Consider the following 19,833-nt stretch of genomic DNA (forward strand, 5'->3'; position numbering starts at 1 on the left):
TCCCCGCAGAGGGTTAAAGATTGCTACATTTGAAGCATTCTGGGAAATGTAGTTTTTGCCGTATGGTCCGGGAAACTGCCCATTTTTTAAAAGCTACCCGAAAAGTAAGTTTTTGCTTTCGCTGGGGGTGGAGGGTGGACATCGATAAAAATACATGGCTGTGTTATGTGCTTCTTTACAGTGCGTAACAAAACTGTTGCCCTTACTTTGCAGGGAGAGAAGTTTCTTTTTCAGATTTTCGTGACCACGTGTTTTGCTTTGCTTTGCTTCTGAGGTTTTACATGGCTTCCTTACACTTCTTACAAAACCCGCGTTTGGAATGCCAAATATCTTTTGCGTTTCTCACGGGTTGCTTCCATTTCAGTTTGATACAGGCATTTTTAAAGTAAGCAAGATGCCAGTGGTAGTGGCATCCCTCCAAAATGTTATAATTTGTATGAATATAGTTTCGCATACTTTTAAAATGAATGTTGTTGATTTAAGATCAATGGGTGCTACAACTTTACGGTGCAACTTTCTTTTAAAGTTTCATGGGTGTTTGTTGGAATGCATGAATTGTCTGTTCTCTAAAGACAACTGATCCCATTCGTTTTCCACAAGAATGGAGAAACATTTACATTGGGGGTGAGCTTCCCATCTTTCCTTTCACATTAAAGCGGTATTGCTTAATCATAAGCAATGCGACCAGCATAAATAAAGTTTAACTTAATTCCTAGGTACCATGTTATGGGTGTTCAATGCCTTGGAAGCTTTTTTTTTAATATGGGGTGGAACTGAGTGTTTGAGATCACCTAAAAGGAAAGCAGTGCTGAACTTGGTGTTGACAAAATAAATGATGCAAGGAGGGAGAGTTGCAGCCCAAGACAGGAAAAGAGCTAGTAAGAGAACACCTAGCTACTTTAAATGAATTCAGATATCCAGGGCCTGATTTCTACCCAAGAGTAGTAATGGGGATTGGTGATACAATCTCAGAGCCTCTGACTATAATCTTTGCGAATTATTGGAGAATTGGTGAGGTCCCTATGAACTGGAGGTGGGCAAATGTTGCCCCTATCTTCAAAAGTGGGGGGAGACCCAGGTTACTACCAACTGGTCACCTTGTCATCATACCAGGAAAGGTCCTAGAACAGATAATTAAACAGTCAGTTTGCAGAAAAGCTGATAAAATGTGAACTGGACCACCTAACTGTTAGGTGGATTTGTAGCCTGGTTGACAAAGAGTTGCTCACTAACTGTCCCTTGTCATCCTGAAAAAAAGTGAAAAGGAGGGTGCCGCATGTTTCTGTTCTGTTGTTGTTTAACATCTTTATAAACATCTTTTTTATGTTTAGTGTGTCCTTCTCAGCATAGGGTAATTATTCTGTTTGCCTAGTAATGGCCAATTCATGTCAAAATGAATTGTTGCCTAGAGGGTTGCAAAGACTTTGACTTCAAACTTAAAATGTTATTGATGTAGATTATATTTCCCCCTTCCATTCCCTCCCACAAACAGCACATAACACCATGTCATTTTCTAGTGCAGTTTCAGAGCTCTGAATTGTAACATATTTCAATGATTTTTTTAAAAAAAATTGAAGGCAGATATCTGAGCTTCCACATCTTTCTGTTTTTCTCCTTAAGATACAAAAGTAGCTTGTGTTAGGAATGCTTCCTGTACCAAAAGTATACTGGGTTATTGTTTCATTTGCAACAGTGGTACCTCGGGTTACAAACACCTCAGGTTACAAACGCTTCGGGTTACAAAATCCACTAACCCGGAAGTAGTACCTTGGGTTACAAACTTTGCCCCAGGATGAGAACGGAAATTGCGCGGCAGCAGGAGGCCCCATTAGCGAAAGAGCGCCTCAGGTTAAGAACGGTTTTGGGTTAAGAAGAGACCTCCGGAACAAATTAAGTTCGTAACCAAGTTAGACTTCAGAAAGTGTTCTGTGCACAGAGATCCAAGCATGGTTATAACCCATTTTGAATAGATCTCTTTCTATATCATCACCCCAGCTGTACCGTGTTACATAGGAGGCTAGTTTCATTGAGGATAGGATGGAGGTTTGGAGTAATATTGTGCATATTAATTTCCAATAGAGATAGCTCATAAAATATGGCCAAGATCCAAAGAGTTGCTTTCAGTGTGCCCAAATTTGGGATTGTTTATTTGAGAATTTTGAGGGGGTCTATTGTTACTTTTGAACGTTTTAAAAATGGACTGGCAAGTGGCTTGTGGGGCACTGTTCTTTGAGAAGTCAAATGCCCCTTGGGAATTTTGGACCTAGATGCATGGCTCTTTGATCCCAGTCTTTGTGAAATTGTGAGGCAATGCAGTTTTAAAATTTAGATTTCTTTTAAAAAGAGCAAGATCTTATCTACCCTGGAAAATGTTGTAACCACCCTCTTTACGCTAAGCTGATGTCTCCTCTTCATTGGTCACTCATTAGTGGGGTTTTGATAGGCATATAGCCAGAGGCGGCTGCTTCTTTCTTTCTTTATTGCATGGCTATTGGAAACCCGCTCTTTCCAGATTGCTCCTGTCAAGATCACAGTAAGTACATTGTGTATCATAGTGTAAGCCTCCAGTTCTAGTGAGAATGACTTATGTAAAACCAGTCCATCTCTATTATATTAGTCCTTAATGCACTTACTTGAAAGTAAATCCCATTGATTTACTGCAGTGCTAAGCATGAATACCAGGAGGTGTTTTCATCAGAAGTCTCTTGGATTTGCTACCAAATGTAAATGTTTGGGCTTGAAGATTTAGTGCATATTATTTTGTGTTGATTTTTCTTAACTTGCTCTTCAGGCATGATAAATCAGTCATCAATTGAATTATTTATCATACGAAAGTATATATTTTTCACTACATATTAAATGTTTTAGTTACTAAAACATTTACTAGTAACATTTAGTTACTAAAACATTTAAAGGACAATTTAGTTATTTGACAAGTACTGGAGCACTGTAAGGGAGATGAGCAAAATTGAGTTGTATATTGCATTTATTGCTAAAATGCCAATGATTGCTAAATAAAGCATTGCTTCGTTGTATTTTCCTAGTTTACTTAACCATAATTACCATTTTTATGCTCAAAGCAACCTCTGCAAAGATCTGTAACAACCTGTTCTGTGTCTGCTTCCTGAGAAAGTATGCACATCTACACATGAGTCTTGATAGGTGTATTAAATCCTGAAAGAACCTCAATACACCATATTCTACTCTTGCAGATTTGTGATTGAATTACTGTGGAGGCAGCTGATGACTTTCTGTATGCATAGTTATTTTTAAATTGATAATTTTATTATTTAATTTTTTTATAAGCTACTCTGAGGTTTTTGTACAATCAAGAAGTATATAATTTTTATGAAATGAATGAATAAATAGGGCACGTTTTATCTTATTATGATGGTATTCAGCTAAATTTTACTCAGATTGCCCCCACTGAAATTAATGAACATCACTAAGTTAGGTCCACTCATTTCAGTAGATCTGCTCTGAGTTGAATACCACTCATTTATTTTTCTATTATAGTCATTATTCTAAAATCGTTATACAAATTTAATATACAAATAGATTAGCACCTGCTACTATTATGCAAATCTGTAGCCTCTTTCATCCTATTTTCTGGCCAACTGTAGTTGTGACAAGTTGGGAAGTCATTGACTTGGAAGTGGGATATATGCATACATAGTGCTACTATGCAAAGTGGATTGAGTTTAGAAAGGAGCATAACAGATCTTATTTTCCCCCTTCTCCAAATGGATTGCGTCTCTGCATACCCAGAAAGATGTGTTTGGCAGGGTTTGCTTTTTATCTGTGCCTGACGTTGGGAGGAACTGTACACATTGACTAGAGTGGGGTTAATGACCAGCCGCTCTTGACGATTATACTGGAGGGGGGTAGGGAAGGGTAAATGCCATGTTTGCAAAAATTGCAACAGGGGGACTCCTTGTTTAAGTGAAATTCTTCACTAGTTCGGAACCTATTCCCTCAGGAGCTATACAAAGGTTTTCATAGGAAAGGCAGCCAATTAACTGCATTTAAAAATGTATAATCTATATTGCACATTTCAGCAGCAAAAATAATCTCAGTCAACCAACCGTTTGTTATTTTTTGCATTTTCAAATATTTTTAAAGTTAGTGTGGTATGTATAAAGAAAATCCTCTGTTATGGTTCAGTCGAAAATAGATCGCTTCAGGTTACATACACTTCAGGTTCCATACGCTTCAGGTTACAGACTCTGCTGACCCAGAAATAGTGCTTCAGGTTAAGAACTTTGCTTCAGGATGAGAACAGAAATCGTGCTCCAGCGGCAGCAGGAGGCCCCATTGGCTAAAGTGGTGCTTCAGGTTAAGAATAGTTTCAAGAACGGACCTCCATAACGAATTAAGTACTTAACCCGAGGTACCACTGTATACTTTATGCTGCAAACGCCAGTGTGATATGGAAAGCAAAATGGCACATTATGCTACTACAGCTGTTGCTCAGTACAGCACTCAATATTTTGCGTGTCCTGCTTCTTTCTGCACAGACTGATGGCTGAGCACGTCCTTGTGATTGGCAGCGGAGGTAGAGAACATGCTCTGGCTTGGAAACTGGCACAGTCTCCACATGTGAAACAGGTACTGGTCGCACCTGGAAATGCTGGTACAGCTAAGGATGGAAAAATCTCTAACGCAGGTAATTAAAGAAAATGTAGAGTGAGTTGAAATGCTTCGCTCCACGACATTAATCTTTCAGTAGCTCCCACTGATAAATTGTGGCCGTTTTCATCTTTCAGACACTTTGTGAGTTTATTAGAAGAAGCAAAAATTAAAATGGCTGGCATCAATTACTGTGTTCTGTGCCAGAAACTCTGAGTCTCTGAGATGCCATTTCCCCCTTCGTTGAAAAGAAGGGTTGCTGCATCATATAAAGACCAATATGCTCTATTTATCTATCTTTTTCATGAAGACTGAAAGAGATGCCTTGGGCATTCACGTGGCACTCATGTGGTCCGTTCGGATGTAGAGCATGAAACAAAAATCTTTGTCTCTGTGCTCATTCAATTAATGTTGATTTCCTCTCCCAAAAACCTTGTCTTTCACAGGACAGTACCAATGTTATGGTCAAGATTACTGTATTTTCATTTATATAAGTGTTACGTTTTTCCTGTTGTTTTCCCCAATGAAAATAGAAGATGCAGAAATGTAAACAGTGTGTCTGTCTGTCTGTCTGTCTGTCTGCCTCTATATATTAGAAAAACAGCTTCTTAAAATAATTTTTTAAAAAGAAAACCTTTCTCCTGATGATGTAATGCTTAAAAGCGCATGATCTGTTTGCATGACATTTTTGCTATGATCTGCCTTTTAAATCTGAAGCAGAAGAGATAGCAGATTAGTTGTGGGAAAAGGAAGTGGTAATGTTTGGTCCCTGGAGGCATTTCTATACACTCAAATTTCCATAAAGCCCAGACCTCCTTTGAGGTCTCCTTTGACCACAAACTATATTCTACATTTCACCTTTGTGGAATAATTAAATCCTAGAAGACAAAAAAGCATTCTTAATCTGTTGGTATGATTCTTTTAGAAATGGGGGAAGTCACTCAAGGGCGGTTTTTCCAAATGTTCATTCAGCATTAACCAAAGTGAAAATTTATTCTATACCCAACCTTCATCAATAACAAACAGATCAGTAATCTACCCCCAACACATTAAAAAGGTCTTAGAATGTTTAATCCACCAAAGATCTGGTTATAGAGAAACATTTTCACCCGGCGCCTCAAGATATGTAATGAAGACACTAGGCAAGCCTCCCTGGGGAGAACGTTCCACAAAATGGGGAGCCACTGCAGAGAAGGCCTGTTCTCAAGCTATCGTAAAATGCTACACAGCACCTTTATCAGCACCCACCCCCTCTGCTATTTAAGAGTTGTCAAATCCATATCAGGAATCACATCACAGAAGGAAAGAAGGCTACAGGTTAAATACGCTTGGCCAATTAAAATATATTGCTTCATGTTTGTCAAGGGATGAGCAGTTTCTGCCTCTGTAACACCCCTTGAAACTGCCCAATGCTTGTCATGTGGAACGAGGGGGTAGGAATTCTCCTGGCCAATTGGTTCACATGACCCAGTTCACTTCAGACTTTGGATTTATTTATTCTTGATAAAAGTCAGAGAGTAACATTTTCTTTACTGTGTGTGTGGGGGGGTGCTACCTGGTTTTCTTTCCCTTGCTGGCAGATATTGGTGTTTGTGTGTGCCTGTCTGGTGCTGCTTATCAAAATGAAAATTACTCTCAAAAATCTCCTTACAAAAAGTAGGGCAAGTTTGCCATCTTTACTCACAGAAAAGTCTCCCCAAGTATTGTCCCGGAATTAATGTAACACCAGGACTTAATATTAACTGCAGTCAGTGACCTAGAACTCATAATTTCCAGTTTAGACATGTGGCTTTCTGTGTACAATGCGACTTGAACCATTAATATTTGCAAATGGAAGATTGCATAATGGAGCTGTTAGGTTTGAACCCCTGCTCAGCTCCGAAGCTCACTCTGTGACCTTGGACCATATCACTGTCTCTCAGCCTAACACACCTCAGTGGGATGCTTTGAAGGTTAAGGGCCTCTCTGAGCCATGCGGAAGGGCAAGAAACAAATGTAAGCAGTAAATAAAAACCACAGCTAATTGCAACCTATCTAATTTTTTTGTCCGTTGATAGTTATCTCAGTCAGTGATCACGCTGCTCTTGCCAAATACTGTAAAGACCAGAAGATTGGACTTGTGGTGGTTGGTCCAGAAGTCCCTCTTGCTGCCGGTATGTCTAAAAGAACTTATTCTGCAAATTCCTGCCTCCTGTTTAATCTACTAATTTATGACTTCTATATGCCAATCTGAGTGTATAAAAACACACAAGTATGCTAACATACATGCGGTATAGGGCATCTCTTCTACCAGGACATGGTAATGAAGGGAGCAGACATTAAAGTGGAAAAGTACTTTTTGGCCTTTGTGGTTGGCTAACAGCTCAGAGATCTGGAGTGACTCTGTTTTGGTCACAGTGTTTGCCTCAAACAGTTCTTTGCTTGTTGTCTGTCAGCTTCAGCTTTTGAAATAGCTACTCTAGATGATAGCCAAGAAATTGATTTGGTTACTATGGCCTCAAATTTCTCTAGCTGCTACTTCTGCCAACATTTATAGCTGGACACCATTTTTGTAATCTCATCCCAGTTGTTTTAAATAAGGGCTTACAAGTAAAACATGAACAGAATGTTGCCGTGTGAAGTGCTTTTGCATCTTCCATGACAATCCATTCCGTTTTATTCCCTCTTATGCAAAAGGCAGCTAATATTCCACAGCCACTGTGCCTGCTCAGAGTTTGTTGCTTCTGAGCAGAGGATGGTGACTGCCCCCTTAGGGCTTTTTCTATAAAGGGGGGCAGTATTTGGTACCTCTGCTACCTTTGAGGTTTCCCCAAGGCTGTGAAGACCTTCCTCTGTGTGGATGGTGTACTCAGAGTACAGTGTTAGATCCATGATTGTGTTTCAATTAACTCTTTTCATAAAACCCATAACACTTTGGATTATTTCTGCTGCTAGGAATTGTTGATGACTTGACAGCTGCTGGCGTTAGATGTTTTGGTCCTACTGCAAAGGCAGCTCAACTAGAGTCCAGCAAGAGCTTTTCCAAAGCCTTTTTGGATCGTCATGACATCCCAACTGCAAGATGGAAAGCTTTCACTAATGCAAAAGAAGCGTGTGCCTTTATTACCAGGTACAGCATCTTTCAGCACGTGGATAATTCTTTGTCCATTTTTGTTGCACCTTCCCTGCTTTTGAGAATGTGTATAGAGCTTGAAACCTGAATGAAATTCCTCTTACTTACTTACTTACTTACTTGCTTGCTTTCCTCTCCCCCCCCCACGCCCCCCGTTAAGTGCGGCTTTCCCTGCCCTAGTTGTAAAGGCAAGTGGTCTGGCGGCCGGAAAAGGTGTGATTGTGGCCTCTAATAAAGAAGATGCGTGCAAAGCTGTCCATGAAATAATGCAAGTAAGTTGGGAATGTATTAATAAAAACAATTTAATCATTAAGATTACACCTAAAATTGTTTCCTGGGAGCCTAGTATTGGGCCAAACCAGGACTGAGGCTGCACTCCTCAATGCACTTAGTGGAGAGTAACTTTCACTGAATGCACTGGACTTGCTTCTGAGACATGTTTAGAATTGCAGTGCCACTTAGACTGCAATCCTATGTATGCTTACTTAGGAGTAAGCCCCAACAAATGCAGAGAGACCTACTATTGAGTAAGCATGAACTGTGCTATTAAGGATGTGAAGCACTATCATTTAAGGCAAAGGTAAGGAGCCTGTGAGCTACAGTTGTTGCTGGATTACAACTCCCATCATCCCTGACCATTGGCCATGATTACAGAGGCTGATGGGAGTTGGAGTCCAACAGCATGTGTAGGGCCACAAGTTCTCTATCCATGGTTTAAGGGGGTGGCTATTCTTTTGCTTTCATCTGAGCGAGTTCTTCCATGGAACTTGAAATGTGTGATATCTTAAAATAAAAACAGTTTGAGAAGGAAAGAAGACAGTCTCTGGTATATTGCTGGGTTTCTGAAGAAGAAGATTGAGAACACATTTCAAAGCATTTGTTCTTTCTTCTCTGCTGGATCAGGCAGATTCTATTTGTTAGAATACTATTACAAAGGAAAGCCTGTGTTCAGATATGTATGTATACTTTTCATAGATATGTATGTATACCTTTCATGCAGGATAAAACCTTTGGAACAGCGGGAGAAACGGTTGTTGTTGAGGAGCTTCTTGATGGAGAAGAGGTCTCTGTAAGTATATCCTATAATGTCTGGCAGCCTTTCTGACACAACTTTTCTTCCATTCACTGAAATTCCTTCCCATTCATGGAGCAGCTCTGTTGGATCCCACCTGATGTCCATCATGCAACGCATAAAGCAAGTCCAGTTGGTTAATCACGTTTATCACTTACTGTTTTCAGCAAATGTTCTTAACTTTGGCCAGGTAATGCCCATTCTGTATATTAAGTACAAGTCCTTACTACTTAAGGACGTAAAAGCTACTTACTGAGATAGACTATGGTGGTACTGTTTTGAGCTCTACCTATGTGAGTTGCCAAAACAAAAAATATTCTATTTATGTAATCAAAATACTGCATTGCTGAGTGGAACTTGACCTTGCAATGTTACAGTTGTTCCATCAGTGCAAGCATTTATGCTTTCCACACAGAACAATCTCCCCTCTCCTCCCAACATGTACTGTACCGACTCCTCAGAGCTGATTTGGGAGGGCGTGTGGGGAGAAGAAGAGGTCAGAACGACCCAGTTACACTAGCGGGACTCAACGTATTAGCATCTACTAGTGATAATGTTCAGTTGAATCTGTCTCCATGCTTTCAAATTGGCTTCCTTTTGAGTGATCCTAAATATTGATCCCTGGCTCTTGCTAGATATTATTGATCAGTCATAAGAGTAAGAACTCCATTGCAAATCAAATATGGAATTTTCGGGGGGGGGGAGCCCTGTGCCAAAAAAACAACAACACCAGCAGCAGCATATTAATAGTACAAAACTCCCACTCCTGAGGCCACCCATAAAGCATGGAATTTATGTTTAATTGTTAGAAAGGAATTTAATACTTCTGTTTTCCAGAAATGATGGGTGGCATCCTGCTAGATCAGATTAGAGCAAATTACTTCAGTTCATTGATTTCAAGGGGTCTGCTCCAAGTATGACAATTGTTGGATTTCACCAAGCATCTTCAGTAAAATATTGTGAATTATATTAACATTTACATAATTTGCCTGGCTCCTAATTTGTATAAGAGATCTCCATTTTCAAATATTGCTTTTCTTTAAACGAATGCAAATGAACTTAAAGTATTGTACCATTGTATATTGTTTAGAGAAATGCCAACTGAGTAAAAGTAAAATACCTTGGACTAAATTAAAAAAATTGTCCAGTAGCACCTTAAAGACCAACTAAGTTTGTTCTGGGTATAAGCTTTCATGTGGATGCACACTTCTTCAGATACCTGCACACAAAAGCTTATACCCAGAACAAACTTAGTTTTTCAATTTATTTCGACTGCAACAGACCAACATGGCTGCCTACCTACACCTTGGACTGTCTCCCATCATTCGGAGGGCACTACTTGTAATTAGCAACTTATTAATAATCATCTTTGTAAAGCTGGACACTGAGTTAATTTCTATTATTACCTGGCATAGTTATAAATCATCCATGGTTTACCTTGTTTTTCTTGCAGTGTTTATGCTTTACAGATGGTGTCACTGTTGCCCCGATGCCACCTGCCCAGGATCACAAACGCTTAATGGATGGAGATCAGGGGCCAAACACAGGCGGCATGGGTGCATATTCCCCAGCACCTCAGGTAAAATGCATGTTTACAGTGCTTCTTTGGCAGAGCTTATTACTAAAGAGCACCTGTCATCAGAGCTGAATAATAGGAAAAACAGATTCTTGACACCAGGAGTTTAAAAAAAGCATGACACAATAGATTCTTGTTACTAGAATTGGTTAAATTCTCTGCATTCTTAAAAGCTCTACTTTTGTCACATTTTATTAGCTGTCCAAGGAACTTCTTCTGAAAATCAGAAATTCTGTTCTCCAGAAAACAGTTGATGGTATGAGAAAAGAGGGCATTCCTTACATTGGTAAGTGGGAGTATCATTATACGAGTGATATCCATCATTAGCCATATGCAAAGTAAACCCATTGAAGTCAATTCATTTCAGTAGTTCTACTTTGAGCATCTGCTACATGAGTTAAAGCAGTGTTTTGTTTTTTAAATGACAGCAGTCCAAAAATGCAACCAATTGTGGACAACTGCGGTGAATGCAAACAATTGCTGACAAAGCTCCACATACTTCTCTAGATGGTGGAAATAATAGTCATAATCTTTAAACAATGCAACATTCTTTTAAAATTTACCGGTTGTGTTTGTCCTCAATATCTTGTGCCTTTTTCCTTTAGGTGTCCTGTATGCTGGATTAATGATAACCAAAGATGGACCTAAAGTCTTAGAGTTCAACTGTAGATTTGGTGACCCGGAATGTCAGGTGAGTGACACTGTATATCTTGAGCTGCAGTACATCCAGTTGCCTTGGAGAAAGCCCAGTTCAACTCAATGGGATTTAATTTTCAACAGATATGTGTTCAAGCTTTAACCTTTTTTCTTTCCCAAACCCCTCTATAGATTGGATCATGCTGGACTAATTCAGTTATCCCTCAGAATGCATTACTCCTGCAAAGTAATGTTACTATGCACCTGTCATACATAATATACCGTAATATACATTGAAATGCTTCTTTAACTTTTTTGTCACTTCCATGGTATTTCATAGGGAGTTAATTCTCTAGTTTTCTTTTTTTTTTTTTAAGTAACACCAGAAAGATGTGCCTAACTCTGGTCTATATTTGTGTAGGTAATTCTCCCGCTACTTAAGAGTGACCTTTATGAGGTTATACAAGCAACGATGGATCAAAAATTATCTTTCCACATGCCTGTATGGTTAGAAGACTGGGCAGCTGTGACTGTAGTCATGGCTAGTGAAGGCTATCCAGGAAGTTATCCTAAGGGTTTGGAAATAACAGGTAGGAAACTGACACCCAGGTTCTAAACATGTAGAGCATTATATCCTTCCATGTGATAGACAAGAGACTATGTGAGTCTCTTGCAGGCTGGCTATCTCAAATAACGAACGCTTTGGTTTTAACCAGTTGTGTGTCTGCTTTTGATTCCTAAAGCGATAGTTTCCACTTTGTCTCATAATACAAAGAGCAACTTTAATTTCTGCAAGAAAAGACTGGTTACAGTATAGCCAGACACTGGTTGTATATTTAGGTAATAGATAACTCCTTTTACTTAAGTAAGTAGTGAATCCCTTTGATTTCATTGGGGTTTATTCCCTAGTCAAAGTGTTTGGGACTGCAGCATTACAGAGCAATCCCATACATGTCTACTCTGAAGTAGCCCCATTGAGGTCAAAGAGGTTTACCCCAGGGTGTTGGGCTGCAGCCTTTGAGACCTTGCACTCCCACTTTCAATCATCATATCTATAGGCTGCCAAAAGAAGAGAAGCTTCTCACTAACTCGGCCCCCTCAGAGCAGTTGCTTTAGGGCCCTTTCTGCTTGGTATCCCCTTGCAAAACATGTGGCCATCTTGGTAACTTACATGGATGTCTTGGTGGCCATAGACACCTTAGGGAATGGCACCTTATCAGAAGGCGAGAAGGAACAGCAACAGCTGTAAAATACAGACAGTCTGGCCACCTGGAGATATGCTTTTGCCCAGCCCTGCAGTAAACCATATGTCTCAAAGAAAGAAGATAAGGTGGAAGGGAGTGAGGAGGTATTTGGGTGGGTGGGTGCTTTTGTCTCTGTCCTCTCTCTCTCTGTGTGTGTGTGTGTGTGTGTGTGTGTGAATGCCAGCAAGTAAACTGAAGCCTTTGTTCACCCTACAATATCAAGAGAAAGCCATGCGTTTTACATGTTTTTATTTTACCATAAATGTTTTCAATGGCTTTTTATTTTATTTTTAATTGTTTTAGCACTGATTTATTTCCTGGTACTCAAGTCACAGTACGGTGTCAAATGTTGGGATGTAATTTCATAGAACAGGGGTACCTAACTTACGATTCTCTAGATGTCATTGGACTCCAGCCAACATGGCTAATAGTACCATCATCATCATCTCAATAGATATTCTGCCCCTCCTCCTGAAGGAGCCCAGGGATATCAGCAATGAAAAAGACATATTTTAAAGTATTCTAAAAACAGTTTCAAAACATTCTCTCAGCCAGTGATTTCAGGGTTGTTGGGAACAGTATCTTTCAGCCATATTTTAAAATTCTTCCTGAAGGTCTCTAATGAGACCTTCCACATATAAGCGACAACCACATATAAGCCACTTCTGCCGTAGAGGTTTCTGACAGATCAGTTATGGCCCACATGTGTCCTTTTTCATCAACTTTTTATTTATTAATGGGTTGAGTTCACTGCCATTTTTATTTGGTTAGGTGTATTTATAATTGCTTGTGCACTCAATAGATATATGGCAAAAGTTTTGAGGAAACTTACAAAAAATAAATTCTCAACTTATAGGATTTCCTCGGGCGAAAGAGCTGGGTTTGCAGGTGTTCCACGCAGGCACAGCCATGAAAGATGGCAAAGTGGTGACCAATGGCGGCAGAGTCCTCACTGTGACAGCTATCAAGAAGGACCTTGTCACCGCACTGGAAGAAGCCAACAAAGGAGTAGGAGTCATCCAGTTCAAAGGGGCCATTTATAGAAAGGATATTGGTTATCGGGCTATAGCTTTCCTTAAAGAATCCAGGTACCTATCTGAGGCCAAATCAGAAGGCGAGAGTAAGAATATGTCTTAAACATAATCCATAATCCATGCAAATCACTACATAATCATTCCATGTTTCAGTAAAATTTTGTATCAATATATTATACAATATCCTCATATAACTATTCTTAATGGATATCCTTGTGTATTATCACAAAAACAACTAATGGGTAATGAAAAAGTATTTCTTTTACTGAAGACTTAAAACACTGTTGAGCAAAACATAAAATAGCTTACACTTACTTTTTTCACGGCTACTAATGCAACATTCATGACACAATATTAAACCAGTTTATCTGTCCTTTTTGTGAGAAGATTAGGGCTCTCACAGAGAGACCTTTTATTATTTCCTCTTGGAACTACGTTGCCCAGAATTCTTTGTAAGGTTGTGTAGATTTGTTGTTAACAAGTGAAAAACTAGTGGGTGAGAAGAATGAAACAGCAACGTGCACCTACATGAAGTTGGTACTCCCAAAATGCTTAAGAGTGACTACACTGGCGTCTCTTCATATTACTACGAATTAATCCATTTTTGAGGGAAATAAAAGTTGAGGATGCAAGTGGCTGGTACACTTAGGCTTTAGAGCAAGGTTGGTAATCTGAGCACCACCACTACCCCAATACTATTGGACTACAACTCCCATCACCCCCAGCCCTGTCCTAGCGTGTGAAAATCTTCTGACACAGCCACTTGGAGGCTATTCTTATAAAGATCAAGCAAAGACATTTTTACCAGTATAACTGCATCAGTTGTCATCTTGCACTAAAGCAGCTTCACTGGTAGAATTGATCTAACCTTTAACCTAAAAGTTTTTGTCAGTGCAACAAAATATAAACTGTTGAAGAAGTACTACCTTTTTATAAAATAGCCTTCTACTATGAATGAAGTACACTGTTAGTATAAAGATGAAAGCATATGGCATCAGGTGTTAGTATACTGTAATACTAGTCTTTTTGTGTATGCAATAAAGTTTCTAAGAATGGTGCAGTATCTAGCTTTGTTTTTATGGAATGCGTAGTATTTGATTAGAAGTGGTAAATGATATGAATCTGTGTAGTGTGCTCTATCCATTGAGTTGAATTCCCCCCCCCCCCCAAAGCAGACAAGGCAATATTTGGCCAGATGTAAGAGGACTCATTCATGCACATTCTAAGCCTGAACAGCAATAGTGAATTTGAGTTGATAGCCAGCACATCTGAGTTTATGCCTGGAGAGTAAATGGTGTGCTCAAAATACATTTGGGCTTAGCTGATGAAGATGATGTGTAGCTTTAAAAATATTACAAGCTATATGCAATATATATTTTCCAGGGCATGTTCCCTTTTTACTGCTGCTAAGCCTGGAAACCCCTGAAACATATATTGTTGTTTGCAAAAGTCAGCATGATCCATTTAACAGATACTGGACTTGACCCTGGGAGTCTTGGGCTCACATGTCAACCAAGACTGCAGTCCTAACTCCCACTTACCTGGCAGTAATTCAGTAGGGCTTACTTCAGAGTAGACCTATTCCTTCAATAGCATGCAGTTGCTGTGATACACATCTGGGAATGTGAAAAGTATGGAGCAGGGATGGGCAGGGAACTAATCCCAGCTGAGGGACCACTCATTCCAAGAGCACAGGGATCATAAGGACTGCCACTTAGCTACTGACCTTTGAAATCAAGCCTTTTGGAGCAAACACTCTCACTCATACTTAAAGGCACAGGAAAAATTCCCAGCGAATTCTTACACCTTACACTGGAAAATACTGCTCTAGATGGATTGTATGTATGAATCAATTGACTATTGGCTATTCTGCCCTTTTAGGGGCCTGACTTACAAAGACAGTGGTGTAGATATTGCAGCTGGTAACACGTTGGTTCAGAACATTAAACCTTTAGCAGCGGCCACATCTAGGCCAGGTAAGATAAAATCTGTACATTCTAATTAAAACATTTGTTGAATAAGTTCATGAAAAATTGAGTTCTTTATACCCATACCCATTACTATTTTGTAAAAATGTATATGCAACTCTTGTATTTTACATTTTTCATTAAGAATTCCAGATGAGGCATGCAGTTTAGCCATCGTGCAGAGATTTCAGAATACTGGAATTGTGCTGTAGTTAGGACTTGCAGAATATATTTAAGGAAAATCATTCCATTTGACATATCTGTAGCATATTGGATAGATACCTTTTATCTGACTGCAGCGTCAGGATCCCACCCACCCCTCACCTAACATTTTTTTGTAAAGCAGAGGTTAACAGAGCAAGGTGAACTTTTCTCCCAGTTGAATACAGTGGGACTTGATTCTGAGTAAAAATGCATTGGATTATATTGTGGAGCAAGTTAAATGTAGGAGAAAGGAGAGCAGGAGGGAGAGGCTCATCCCTCACCTTTGCTATTAATTCCAATTGATTGGCTGCAGAATAATCTAGGCACCAGGGAGATCCATGGTGGGAAGATATTTTGTCCCCTTTCCCTGCCAAGTTTGCTCTGCGGTGCTGCTTCCAGATCTGAAGAAGGGCAAAACCAATCAGGGATGTGGTTGGACAGATAATTCTATAGCCGCCTCTAAATCACCTCCACCATGTGACCAAGACCTTGGTGAATGAGTCCTTTTCTTCCTGCTTGGTAGGCTGCAATGCTGACCTAGGAGGGTTTGCTGGCCTCTTTGACTTGAAAGCAGCTGGATATAAAGATCCAATTTTGGTATCTGGAACTGATGGTGTCGGAACAAAGCTCAAGGTAATGGGAAGGTTGCGTGGGCTGGGCAGGTTTAATGGATTTTTGAAGGTTTTAGGCCAACAACAGGATTTTTACTTCGTAACTGAGTGTTTACTATGCAAAGGGATCATAGTTTGGCAGCAGAGCATGCAAAAGGTCCCTGATTCAGTCCTTGGCATCTACAATACCCTCTTTCCTCCCCCCCCCCCAGTGAATAACTTTATTTGCATCACATTCAGATATGTGTCTGAAATGGATGTCAGTCCTTCACAGGAGAGCAAATGGAAGGGCATAGTTTCTGAGGCCTGGCAACCAACAAATTTTCCAGGATACTTTAGAAAAAATGTCCAAGAGCACAATATAGCGTCAATGTCCCTTTCCCAAGCCTGGCTGATATAAATAGGAGTTGCATAAAAGTATCATGGGGTCTCCTCTGATTATAGTCACCTATGTACCTTCCATGGCAATTAAAAATGAAATCTCAGTTATGTTCAATACCAGTGGCTGGGACTCGGAAGTGGTGAAAGTGCTATTGCATATAAGCATCTGGTTGGTCAGCATAGGAACAAGGAGGCTGGACTAGATGGGCCTGTGGCCTGATCCAGGAGGGCTGTTCTGATGTTCCCAAGTCTTGCCAAGCTCGGGTGTGATTTGTCTAATTCTCATTACAGATTGCCCAGCTATGCAATAAGCATGACACCATTGGTCAAGACTTGGTTGCCATGTGTGTCAATGATATCCTAGCTCAGGGAGCTGAGCCCCTCTTTTTCCTGGACTATTTTGCCTGTGGGAAACTTGATGTCGGGACGGCTCAGGCAGTCATCGCTGGAATAGCTGAAGCTTGTAAACTGGCAGGATGTGCGCTCCTCGGTAGGAATGATCACTCATTCCTTGTATGTGATTAGAAAATTCTCAGGTTCCTGCATTTAGTTAAAAGCAAACCTTAATGTTGCAGAAGGTTGATTCATATACTGTGTCTGGCTGCTATGCATCCAAGAATCAGTTTACACATTCAGTTTGCAGTGGGTCATCACAGTGTGCCCTGTTTTATGAATGGGGGGAGTTTAAAAGGGGAATCTTCTGAAGAGGTGAAGTGTAGAAGGCAGAGGCAGGCCTTGGAATATGGCGCCTTGTGCCAGGCCAAAATTCATGCTCTCCCCCCCCCCTCCCGGCCCTTGCGCTGCCTTCCCAAAGCCAGCTAAGCAAGGGGCCATGCTTTGGGAAGGAGGTGCAAGACTCTCTGAGGGTTGTAGAGCCCTTCTGTGTCCTTCACAAAGCTGGGCAAGTGCTAGCTAGGCTTTGGGAAGGAGGTAGGAAGGTGCCCCCTTTCAGCTCAGCGCCCAGTGCAGGGAAACCAGTCACACTGCCCTAAATCTGCCTCTAAAGAAGGCTGGATTCAGTCCCGGTCCTTTCCCTCTAACATGCTAGTTTTCTGTGTGCAGGAAGCGTTTATATAATGGGTGAGGTTCAAACATATGATCTGTCCCCCACACCACCAGCCCCAATCAGCAGTCTGAAGTGGCACAACAGCAAGAACTGTCTTGTGTGATTCTCCTGGTTGTGTAACTTGGTGCAGACATTTTGGCACCTGAGTCAAATGACAAAATGGCAACCCCGTCCCCACCAGGAAAGAAGGGGTGGGTGAAGATCTACATCAGGAACAACAGGGAAAATAAAGATCTATGTCTGCTACCCCTGTGAATCCTGCTGCCTGAGACAGTCTCCTCTCCTTGCGTCATGAGTGGGCTCACCGTGACTTTGTACTTAGGCAAACTCTCATAACGGCCTTTTCCTAGATTATTTACTTATCAGAACTGCTGTTTTGCTTGTTCTGGCTGTTCCATTTTGAAATCCTTTGTTCTTTACTTAATCGTGTAACACACACATACCTCTCACATGTTGTGGACTGATTTCTCCATTTTAAAATGGGCAGAATTTGAGAAACCGAGTCATTTTTCATGGCATGATCCACAACATGGGAAGGGAACATGCTCAGTGGCAGAATATCGGCCTTGCACACAGAAGGTCCCAAATTTAGTCCAATGGCATCTCCAGATGCTGGGGCTGGGAAGGACTCCTCTTGAGAACCTAGCAATGTTGCTTGCAGTCAGTGTGGGCAGTATCGAGCAGGATAGATCTGTGGTAGGATTCTGTTTAAGGCAGTTTCCTGTTTTTCTGTGTGCTATTCCTTAAGAGTGCCAAAAGCACCTATGATTTTGTTCTTGTTTTTCATTTCTTCCTTTGGATGCACAACTTCCAAATTTTATTGAAAATTCAATAAAATGTAATCAACAAGCAAAAAACCACAAAAACCCCATCTAAGACAGGCTGTGCTTGCTGTACTTCAGTGTATGTAAGAATCTGGGAAGTAGAGTTCCTATAATGGTCGCCAGTGGTTTTGCTTTAACACTCACAGTCCCTTTCTCTGTCTTCTATTGCCACCTCAGGAGGAGAAACGGCTGAAATGCCTGGCATGTATCCACCGGGAGAGTATGACCTGGGGGGCTTTGCCGTTGGCGCTGTGGAACGAAACCAGATGCTTCCCAAGCTAGACAGAATTGTCGAGGGAGATGCGATTATTGGAATAGCTTCCTCTGGTGTTCACAGTAACGGGTTCAGCCTTGTGAGAAAGATTGTCGAAAAGTCCTCTTTAGATTTTTCCTCTCCTCCAGTGGGCCGCTCTGGCAACCAGACCTTAGGTAAGATCAGTAATTGCAGCATTTTCCTCTTCTGTCTACGTCACGGGGAGCAACCTTTGGTCAATTTTCAGTTATTAGGACATTTTGGGTCTTTTTATCAAAGGGTGGGGGACTCAGATCCCGGGGCCAAAGGTGGTTTTCCAGACTACTCTTCTCTTTTTGGCCCCTGGAACTCTCTCCAGGCCACCCCCCTCACAGACCTAGCCCCTCCCTGAGTGTTTTTATTTCTTTATTTTCTTTCCTATGCTTTTGGAATGTGCCCTCAAGCTGTGATAGTGACTCCAACTTGCTTGGGTGTGGGGAGGTGCATTGAAGCCTCTCAATTTCACATGGCTTGGATGTAACTTAAGACAAAAGAGTCACACTTGATGCTCCATCTGCTTCTTTGCCTCTGGCCACATTGGCCACTGGGATATATGGCCCCCAGATCACTGTCCATGAGGGAATGTGGCCCTCACATTGGAAAAGGCTCCTGACCCTGGTTTCTATCAAAGGGCAACTAGTGAGGAAAAATGAGTACGTGCAACTGTTGGAATACTTTTACCTCTTTCCATTTTTGGGCGTACAATGGTACCTCAGGTTACATACGCTTCAGGTTACATACGCTTCAGGTTACAGACTCCGCTAACCCAGAAATAGTGCTTCAGGTTAAGAACTTTGCTTCAGGATGAGAACAGAAATGGTGCTCCAGCGGCGCGGCAGCAGTGGGAGGCCCCATTAGCTAAAGTGGTGCTTCAGGTTAAGAACAGTTTCAGGTTAAGTATGGACCTCCAGAACGAATTAAGTACTTAACCTGAGGTACCACTTTACTTGTGTGACATTTGCACTTTGTTAGCTGCCTTCCGATGCTAATCTTATGTCCCCCCCCCCCCAGTCCTGCCTCCAACATCCATGGATTAGGCATAGACATCTGCAGAGGGAATGCCTGTGTGCATAGGCATCCTATGTAAAACCGGTTTGGGCTTGCTTACAATCAAGCAGTGTGTGCATTTTATGAAATAAATAGAAATAATAAAATTTAAGCCAGAGTGCCAGTCATGCTGAGTTC

General features: G+C 40.9%; 1 protein-coding gene across 2 annotated transcripts in view; it reads left to right on the forward strand.

The window, feature by feature from the left end:
- The window catches only part of GART (phosphoribosylglycinamide formyltransferase, phosphoribosylglycinamide synthetase, phosphoribosylaminoimidazole synthetase), a 25,014-nt gene continuing 5,181 nt past the window's right edge, over nt 1–19,833 (forward strand). The window contains exons 1-15 of one of the 2 annotated variants that reach the window (XM_081907987.1): nt 1–104; nt 4,518–4,666; nt 6,687–6,782; nt 7,564–7,738; nt 7,902–8,013; nt 8,742–8,810; nt 10,267–10,392; nt 10,588–10,675; nt 10,995–11,080; nt 11,447–11,615; nt 13,126–13,357; nt 15,185–15,279; nt 15,998–16,107; nt 16,758–16,956; nt 18,534–18,785. In XM_081907987.1, the coding sequence (XP_081764113.1) occupies nt 4,522–4,666; nt 6,687–6,782; nt 7,564–7,738; nt 7,902–8,013; nt 8,742–8,810; nt 10,267–10,392; nt 10,588–10,675; nt 10,995–11,080; nt 11,447–11,615; nt 13,126–13,357; nt 15,185–15,279; nt 15,998–16,107; nt 16,758–16,956; nt 18,534–18,785 (1,954 nt within the window). In that variant the 5' untranslated portion in view covers nt 1–104; nt 4,518–4,521. Of the gene's footprint in view, nt 105–1,670; nt 2,534–4,517; nt 4,667–6,686; nt 6,783–7,563; nt 7,739–7,901; nt 8,014–8,741; nt 8,811–10,266; nt 10,393–10,587; nt 10,676–10,994; nt 11,081–11,446; nt 11,616–13,125; nt 13,358–15,184; nt 15,280–15,997; nt 16,108–16,757; nt 16,957–18,533; nt 18,786–19,833 lie in introns of those variants that run through there. The other variant, XM_081907986.1, reaches the window with a different exon arrangement.

Source organism: Podarcis melisellensis (genome assembly GCF_964234715.1).
Source record: "Podarcis melisellensis genome assembly, chromosome: 4".
Classification (NCBI taxonomy): Eukaryota; Metazoa; Chordata; class Lepidosauria; order Squamata; family Lacertidae; genus Podarcis; species Podarcis melisellensis.